The sequence below is a fragment of the Lampris incognitus genome, chromosome 8 (assembly GCF_029633865.1).
Source record: "Lampris incognitus isolate fLamInc1 chromosome 8, fLamInc1.hap2, whole genome shotgun sequence".
Classification (NCBI taxonomy): Eukaryota; Metazoa; Chordata; class Actinopteri; order Lampriformes; family Lampridae; genus Lampris; species Lampris incognitus.
In genome coordinates, this window is record NC_079218.1 from 18030379 (window position 1) to 18040236 (window position 9858).

Here is a 9858-nt window from a genome sequence, read left to right on the forward strand (position 1 = left end):
CCAAGCTTTCTAATGCATCTTCACAAGTATGATACTTTTCTCTTGAACTCTCCTGAAGTATCAGTAGACCAAGACATTTGAAAAGTGGAGATGGCCAACATCACAACACCAGAACATCTCCCTCCCAGATGGCTGTTTGAGGCTGCTGCTAACGAGTCTGTCTGTTTTGCTGGGATACAGTGTAACTGTAATGACAGGGCAGCCTCATGTAAACAGATTTGTGGGGGTTTACTCCATTGTCGTTCTGTCACGCTGCGCTGTCTGAACAGTACAAAGATTCAACCCAGACCACAATGCAGTGCACAATGCACTGGCCCATGTTTACCAATAGCGTCCACGCCTTTGACCTCTACTGCCCCTGAGCCTGTCAGCAACCATCTTCAGACCTTGGCTGCCTCTCAACATTTGACGAGTCAACCTTGCTACATCGTTGAGTTGCGAAATTCGTAAATTGGTTGCTTAGTACAACATTTGCCTTTTTTTTTTTTTAGGGATTTATCCTCAAACTGATGGAAACCATTTTCCTGCAGCCAGCAGTAGTGACGCATGCCAAATAAGAGGGAAGCAGCCATGAAACCAGCGTTATCCTCTTGTGGCGACGGTCAAATCACATTATTCACCGGTATCTACTGTTGAGTTTGGGTTGTGAAACGGAGTACCTGTCTGTAAGCAACAGCCTCTTGACAACGCATGTGCTTTCGAATTGTGATGTTTGCTTTTTAGTCGGTGACGTCATAACCGTGCTGACCAGTGAAGTCTTGACACGGAGAGAATGTTGAGACAACATAAACACGGAGAAGAGACATCACATTTCATTCACAAAAGCTCCATCCATCACAGCTATTTGGGTCAGTCACTTGACTGTTATTGTCTCCTGCCTGTACAATGCCGAACAAAAGCATGCCACTCTAAACTCGGACTGCTTTGCACGCTGTTATTTTCAAAAAAGTCAACCCGAATGGCTAGCCAGGTGCAAGGTGAAGTGAAAAGGTTTCAGGAGTACAAAAATGAAAAAACTTAACTCTACACCAAGCTACTACCTGCTGCAAAGGCTGGAGGTGGTCGTTGGGTATAGTCAACTTTAAACATCAACAACCAAATGATACTAGTGGGGAAAGAGACTTCGTTTCAAACTTCTTTTTTTTTCTTTTATTTTTAGCAAATTTGCTACAGAGCGCAAAATCAACATCTTGACAGTGCCGTGGTTAACGAAACTTAACAAATGTGAGAAATTAGTTCAACCACACACACAGTGACACCTATGGCTGTGAGAACAACATGGTTTCAGTGGAACACAAGTTAGATTTCTAATGCTGGACTATCAAGTAAATAGATGAAGTCTAAGTCTTAACACTCGGTTCCAGATTCCACCGCATTTCAAAGTTCCAGAGGGCCGGCTTAGGAAAGCTAAGGTCCCATGCTCCAAGCTTACTCTTCTCCAATGAGGTGCCTCTTCCACTCAGTTCGGAGTCAGAGAGTCCGACCGGCCCTCTTCCTTAGACACCCTTAAGAGCATCATTACACGACTGGCAAATGCTAAAACCGCACAGCACAGCACCTGGAAATGAAAACAGCACAAATTAAGTTTCTCAGCGTCTGTAATACTTCTCTTTACTTTCATTAAGATTTCCTTATTTTCTTTTTTTTTCTTAATTTGGAGGGTTTCTTGATAAACTGCAGCTCCTAAGAGGATAACTGCTGTCCATAAAACCCCTATATGTTACTGCTGCTACAGTAGCAGCAAAACGGCAACAACAAGCCTCTTTACAATTGCATTGTGATAGTTTAGTAGACCCACCTGTATCTGCGTGGGCAACCATGGTGACCAACAATGTACTCTTGGGCATAGCAGAACCGTCTGCAGAGTCCCCGATACCCGCATGTCCAGTATTGCACATCCGCATCATTGGCTGTAAATAAACAGCATGTAAAAGTACCACAAAACATGTTCACATATTCACTAGGACTACTTACTGTATGATATGTGTTGGTAGCATTTTCCTGTACTCGTTGTAATGTTTGGTTGATTTGTAACCCAAGGGCTACTTTTTAAAGAACCACCAGTACACCCTTTCCAATCAATACTAACTACTGCTATAGAGGTATATAAGCCAAATAAAGAAAAGAAAGAGAAATACATAACAAAAATGCATACATAACAAACTGAATTGATTGTCTTGTTTGCTTTATATCTCCCTGAAGCCAGTGCTAACTCATGAGAACAGCATAATTTAATCAGCTACTTCAGGATCCGAACAACGTAAACATGGTGTATAGTAAGAAAGGCCCTTACCCTCCGCGGCTGAGAGCATCAGCAGAAGCACAAGGCAAACCAAGCTCAATCCCTTCATGTTTTTGGTGCCACTAAGTTCTCAAACAGCGCGACTGCCAGGGCTGATGCAGCATTTATACAGCGTTACAGCCACAGGGGAGGAGTCCCACACGCTGTCCAGACGACAACAACAAAGTATTTCTGAATGGCAGGAGTCTGAGGTTTGAAAGTCCTCACGGCTGACGTGCTCTACTTGGTTCAAAAGCTGCAGCATCTTGAAAACGTGGACTCGTCCTTGTTGACGTTGTCTGGAGGGAACTACATCGTGGTTAATTACAAACTATGCATATGACAATACTTAATTTTGATCATGTTCTATGATGTGGGTGAAGCCCCCGTGGTGATAAATTGTTCCTTGTGTTGATGAATAACACCTTTGAGAGTTTGAGAGAAAAAAAAGAAAGGAAGGCTTCTTTAGTATGTGTGCAATGTTTGCGTGTATTGTACTTACATAACCCCATTGGCAGCTTAGCACAGCAATGCCTGTTAAAAGAAGAGTATAATTTGACTGTAAGGGACTCCCTCAAATGAATGAGTCCTCAGACCCGACAGATCACAGTTATGGGTGAAGTACCTAATAGTTTGGTTTTAACACAGTAAACACTGCAATTATTTGGCCTTCCCACTGTTTTCAGCAATGCCCCCCACTACATCCACCGCTCGGCCCACGTGGGAATATGACAGTAGTTCATGGGATACTGCTGATGCTGTCAAACTACAATCAATCTGCACAAAACCCACCGCTCCGATGACGCATGCCCTATTGTTATGGGAACAATGGCATCCAGGTACACAAAAAATGTACAAGTACACTGTGCCCCCTGGTGCTAAAATGAAGACAACCATACAATTATTTGATATTTATTTGCTGTTTATCTGCTATCTTTCTATCCATCCATCCACCTACTGTGACCAACCAGCTAATATATAACCCATTTGAATCTAGTTACATTTATAACATTTTTAGTTATATATTTCATAATATGTTTCGAGATGTATTTATGCACACGTTGCACAGATTAGCTCATCATGACTCAATCTCTGCTGCACTGGCTGCATAACTCTGCCCTTGCAAAACCGATGCTTTAAAACATAGCTCGTGCAAGTCATGAACAAGTTAACGTCTCAAGAGTAAAATATTACATAAGAAGGAGCGTCGAACCGCCTTTGTCAAATTGTTTATTTACTTTTATTTGTTTGTATGGACTTGATGAGAAAAAGAACATACTTCTCCAACTATATTTGACGCCGCAATGTTAAATAACAGGTAGATACAGTATGCATAATTTAGCTGGAAAAAGACAGTTAACCATTTGTTGTAGTAAGTTAGATTTATTGGAAAATGAAACGCACCACATAATTCATTTAGTTGGAAATTAAGTGAAAATGAAAAATGAAAGCAGATGATAAATGACTGGTTTCACAAAATGAAAGAATCTTATATTTCCCTTGAGGATAATAATAGTAATATAAAAAAAATCAGAGTATAAGATCTCATTTCATATAATTGCATGCAAGTGGGTAATACAATTCACAAATAAATATTACAATTTGGTGTCAAAACAAAAACATTGCCCTCTTTATCTGTTTAATACAAGGCAGAAACACAGTCTTACATGAAGGCCTAAAACTTATTTTAATATACCCTGGGGTTTTACCAGCACCATAACCTCATCAGGATGAAAACAAAACAAAACACAGGAACCAAATGTCATCAGACAACGGCTGTCCAACTCTCCAATCATTGTGTAATTTTCATTCTTGAGCCTGCAGCATCCTGCATTTGGCTGAGAAAAGTGAACTCTGTGAGGTCATCACCTACCACATAAGTGGAACGTCAACATCTGACATATTCTAGTTTTTGTTTTGTTTTGTTTTCATTCATTTGGCATCAGTGTGGTACGGGATTCTTGGTTGCAGCCTGGCTGTCGCTCTTCACAACCTGTGTAAATTAAGGGTATTACTGTGCAGACACCATAAGGACAAGCGAGCCCCTACCAAAGGGGCGTGGCAAAGGGTTCCCCTCGCAACACATACACGTATGTACATGCGCATGCGCGCGCACACAAACGCGCGCACGCACACATTAAATTCACAGAAAAAGGGTAAGTTTAGTAAAGGTGCGTTATCATAGAATGCAGAAGTCTCGGTTTTAAGCAATTAAAAGGCATAATTATCCCAACTTCACCCATTTGGCTATTGAGACTATTGTAGCTATTGCACCAACAAATGGATTTGAAAAAATGTTTAGTACGTGCTTTCACTAAAGTAAATGCTAGAGGATATATCTGCAGGACTTGAAGGTTGATATCCTCGACTGCATGACATTATTTGAGAAAACGGGCGAAGCGCCGCAGTTACACGCATTCCGATACGTAGGAGGCAGTAAAGGCTTTTCACAGTGGTTTTCTCACTCACCATTTATCAACGAAGGACGTCTTCTGACCACTGGAATGATGTGCGCTTGCGCGCAATTTTCCTACAGAGGCAGATGGTGGCGTAGAAGTTCCGTCATTTCAAGATGGCGGACCTCCTGGGCTCAATCTTGAACTCGATGGAAAAACCTCCAACAGTCGGCGATCAGGAAAGCCGACGGAAAGCCCGAGGTATTGACCTATGAATAGTTAAAACATGCTCCGATTCATTTCACTCAAGGGCATCGATATGTATATTTACGTAGCGCTCGAATTAAGGATATTTAAAGGACAGACGGAAAAGAATTGTTTCTGGCACTCTCATTGGCCAGTCGAGCTCTCATTCAAGCACTGCGCCCAAACTGAGCACCGCCTTAAAGGAATAAATGTGTTGTGTAGCTCACCATACCTCGGTGCTCCAAGCCGTGCAGATGCCGTTTGGACCACTGGAGATTTGGTATCAAGAAGAAAGTTTACTTTCACAAACTTGCAACGATCTTACCTGGATAAACTTGTAAAACATACATCAGTGAAACAGTCCAGTTTCATCCACAACAGCCTGCCTTATATAGCCTGCCTAATAATAGGGATTCATTCAGGCCATTTTAAATGTCCCACGGGGTGATTAATAAAATGATATGTGTATAATGAGTTAGAAGTTACAATCATCTGTTATGATTTGTCAGGTCAAATAATCAGGAGCATTTCTTTTTGTACCATCCAGAAATCTTTAGACAAAGAGGTGCATGAGGTTCAACGGAATGCATGATGTATACCTAGTTTGTGGTTAATACATGCCGAGCTTTTTAAGCTACTATACTTGAGCACATGTGCACATCTAGTGGTGTACATGCTACATTTCTTGGTGTACTGATAATTGCTATTTACTACAAGGTACACTTTTTAACTTAACAAGAGACAGACACAAGACAGACAGACATTTTTCTGAATAGGTCTAAGAACAAATGAGATGTCACTGACCTATAAATCAAGTAAGATATGACTCACTGCTTTCAACAACCTGAATGAAGTTGAAATGTGTTTGCAGCAGTACGGGAGCTCTATTTCAGACGTTTGCACATTTAGTCTATAAAATGCCAACACAGGTATAATACATTTGCTCCTGTGTCTATAATGCAACCATTACATTTATAAACAGAGACCCTTGGATAATGTGACTTATATACTTTTAGAGCAAGCGGCAAGGCTCAAGAAGATGGAAGAGCTAGAGAAAAGAAAGAAAGCAGAGTTCAGGAAAAAGGTGAGAGAAAACTGATAGTGCATCTGCATCCAAAGGTTTCGCTTGAAATCTCATTATCAAGTTATTTGACTTTGGAAAAAAAAACCCTGCGAATTACCACAATAAACTGATAATCAAAGAAGGTTGAATCAGTTCATCTGGATACATTTATTCATAGATACATTTCATCATTCATCTAAGTAACCTCTTCAGTCTAAACTGGCAGCAGGTATCCCCACCCTTATAAACCTTACAGTGGCATAACGACCGAAACCAGCGACCAGTTTCATATGCAAATATGGGTGTGACCATTAACTAGAGTTACAATGGCCATGTGTACTATTCACAGAGGATTTGGGAATGTTTGCAATCACAACATTGTAAGACGACGACAGATGTAATCTTACCCCCCCCCCCCCCCATCGGTTCAGGGATGGTCGTTCCCTCTTCACATAGATGGCCTCTTTGGCCTCTTTGACTCCCTGTTCAAAACGGATAAGGCCGACATCAAAATTATGTATTTGTTACCTCAGAGCATCAGATTGTTTATGCGCTTTCGATTTTATTAGGCTTAGCTTGAATGTAAAATGTAATTTTGAAAGGTGTCACAGGTGGTGAATATAGTTTATGTTTCAATTACATCTGAAATTTTAAAGTTTTTTTTATCTCATGTTTAGATGGAAAAAGAGGTATCAGATTTCATCCAAGATAGCACGCAACAAAAAAGGAAGTACAGCCCTATGGGGAAGATTGAAAGGAGCATATTGTAAGTATTATTGAGCAACATGGTGGTGATGAATTGGCGGGTTAGAGTACCAATGCACCCTCCATCAGGAATAGTGCTGAAATTTCAGTGGTATTCTGGTTACCAATCCAATGTATTAATTGGATTAGTGATAACGAATCTAACATGACAGTGATAAGCAATGCAACAAAAATAACAGTAACAAGCTAGAATGTGGACATGATCTATTTTCAATTTTCGTTTCAAACAAGGCATGATGTCGCAGAGGTGGCTGGTCTGACTTCCTTTTCTTTCGGCGAGGATGAGGAGAGTCGATATGTGATGCTTTTCAAGAAGGTCAGGATACTTTGCTCTTTATTTCATTATACACTTCTCAAGACATCAGCAAACACTGAAGTAAGCTGTTACTTTTGCATGTTAGTATTACTTTATATGTAAATGCAGATCATATTTTGTTGTTTGCTGTGACAGGAGTTTGCTCCATCAGATGAGGAACTGGAAGCCTATCGCAAAGGAGAGGAGTGGGACCCAAAGTTGGCAGAGCAACGGCGTAGGCTTAAAGTAAGGTTGCCCACAAACTGCACGATACAACTAAACTTAGCACTTGTAAATACTACTCTGCCTTTATCCTCCTTTTATAACAGATGGTCATACTCATGAGAGTTTGTGAGTTTAGCGGGGGGGGGGGGTAATATTACATTCTTCATCTTGTTCTCTCTGTCTGTCTCTCACTCTGTCTCTCTCTGTGTCTCTCTACCTCCCTACCTCACTTCAGGAGCAAGCTGCATCAGAAGAAGCAGCAGCCAGTCAGTCCGAGAAATCAGAAGTATGTCCCAGCTCCAACTACCGAGATAAGTACAGTCATCTCATCGGCACCTCGGCTGCAAAGGATGCAGCGCATACACTGGAGGCTAATAGAGCCTATGGCTGTGGTGAGCATGATTTAAACATTTGCTTTGATCAGTAGCTCGTAGAAAACACCAAATCCTGCACCTTCACAATAGCAACTCTTCTCATCATCTTTCCTTTCTCCCATCTCAGTGCCTGTGGCTAACAAGCGAGACACCCGCTCCATAGAGGAAGCCATGAATGAAATCAGAGCCAAGAAACGGCAGAAGCGAGAGGACGACACAGGGGCAGGCGGCAGCAGTTCCTGAGTTCCTCTGTCTCCCCCCCACAGTTGCTGTGCGTGTGCGCGCACATTTGTAATCGTGCGTGTGTCTGTGTGCACACAAACATCAGTTGTACAGTCTTAGTCACATAGTCACAGTGCTATATTGCAGTATCCTATAATAACTCAGTGTTCAAAAGTCATAATTTATATGATTGGTGTTATATGTTGTGAGCATACCATTCATCGACCCTAGACTGTGATTGGTTTCCATTTTCCCTCCAATTTCTTTCATTTTTGGAGTTTGAGAAATGACCTTTGTACGTGACTCTTACTGAAAGGGGTATTATGATCGAGGCATGGATAGGGTGATTCAAGAGGTCTGTTCTAAAAATCCCCCAATCATTTCCCATCTTCTCCACTACTTCCTCTTTTCCTGCACAACCTGGAAACCAATATTCTTGTGGCCATGCTGCCCACTGTCCTGATTGTAGAGGAGGTGCAAGAAGCTGGTTTAAAATTTGTCTTAGCTGTCTCCTTCAGTGCTCTAGTATATCCCATCCAGGAAGTAAATTAAATGTTGCGAAACATGGTTGAACTTGTTCCCATGAAGCTCTATTAAATTCCATGCTTCACAGATGTGTGATAGGATGGATAGGTAATAAGAAGTGAAAATGCAAGTATTTATTGATCACATATGTAAATCTTTTTAAAATTCAATTACTTGAAGTGTGGTCAATGTCTTTATGCATATATGTATATTTTTAAAAAGCTTTAGATGGCGTTTTTTTTAATAAGGTCATCATTGATTAAGTGTTTTTGCGACATCAAAGTATATACATGCTGACCTTGTCAACTCTTCTACAACTTCTGTCTCTTCACTCCATCTAATGCTAGTTGTCCCAGGTAGGAAAATGAGCTTGGTCATACTATCCGTACAGGCCCTGTAGTTTTGATGGAGTTAAATGCTCACGTTTGACAAACTCTTGTTGAAAAACTGATATTGGGAATTTTCAGCATTGTGTGAGGTTATGTAAAGCTGTGCCCCTTTGGCACAGTTCAGGTTTGATGTTTTTGGGGTTTTGGTCAGACAAGTTCAGTATTTTAAAGTTAAACTTTGGTGGCATCTAGTGGCTAAAATTGTTTTTTTTTATTATTTGGTAAATAATAAAGCCTAATCAAAGATTTGAGGTAAATTCGCAAGTGTGCCATTTTGTCCATCGTGATGGGGAAAATAGCATTTTAGGAAAGTGAAATATTAACAGTTGGTATGAATTTTGGAGTAAACGTGATTTTGGTTTTTTTATTGGTACAACTGCTCTGACCTAATGATTCTACACCAGTACAAAGCCACGCCAGCGGGTTGTCATGGGCGTCACAGTGAGATGCATCTCATCGTTTGATAGTGCATCATTTTATTATTATTATTTTGTCTCTATCTTGTCAAACCGTAACTGTTTTCAGTGTCATGACGTCTCCCTTTTTTGACATGGGTGCACTTGTCCCCCGATCACAAGTGGGGGGGGGGGGAAGTGGGACTGTTACAAACTCATGACAAGGTCGTCATTCACTTTTCTGCAAAGGCAAAAGTTTGTATTCAGGATGAATTAATCCACCTACAAAAAAAAATCAACTGAACAGTGAACCCCAAATAAAATCTTTCAAGGTGCGAAAAGCTGATGCCAAAACAAAAGATGTACTTTGTAAGCCCACTTCCACCATGTAGCCTATTTTCAGTTTTTCGGAGCCATACGTGCCCCCCCCCCTCCATTTCATCGCCTTGCATTAATGTCTGCATCAGCTGTCACGATAACAGGCCGCGGACGCATCACGCGCCAAATAAAACGGCCTTAATTAACGGTTTAATTTATGCACAGCGGTGCGCACGAACGCAAATAAAATGGCGTTTGTTGGTTCGAGCGTTCGCTTTTTCTATCATGGGATCCGAAAGGGTCTCACTGTATTCAGCATTAGCCACATCGGACGAACTGGGGCCATTTTTGTGTAAAAGTGTTT

General features: G+C 41.1%; 2 protein-coding genes across 2 annotated transcripts; one reads left to right on the plus strand and one right to left on the minus strand.

The window, feature by feature from the left end:
* Positions 1-1158: 1158 nt before the first annotated feature.
* defbl2 (defensin, beta-like 2) lies at positions 1159-4766 on the minus strand. Its single transcript, XM_056285035.1, has 5 exons — positions 4751-4766; positions 2784-2815; positions 2294-2590; positions 1799-1919; positions 1159-1558 (listed from the first exon to the last, which is right to left on the minus strand). The coding sequence occupies exons 3-5, from the start codon at positions 2349-2351 to the stop codon at positions 1537-1539; spliced, it is 201 nt and encodes a 66-aa protein (XP_056141010.1). The 5' UTR covers positions 2352-2590; positions 2784-2815; positions 4751-4766; the 3' UTR covers positions 1159-1536.
* A 41-nt stretch (positions 4767-4807) lies between these two features.
* On the plus strand, positions 4808-9482 carry spag7 (sperm associated antigen 7). Its single transcript, XM_056285032.1, has 7 exons — positions 4808-4938; positions 5940-6007; positions 6664-6752; positions 6983-7067; positions 7203-7292; positions 7507-7663; positions 7773-9482. The coding sequence occupies exons 1-7, from the start codon at positions 4854-4856 to the stop codon at positions 7886-7888; spliced, it is 690 nt and encodes a 229-aa protein (XP_056141007.1). The 5' UTR covers positions 4808-4853; the 3' UTR covers positions 7889-9482.
* The last annotated feature ends 376 nt before the right edge of the window (positions 9483-9858 follow it).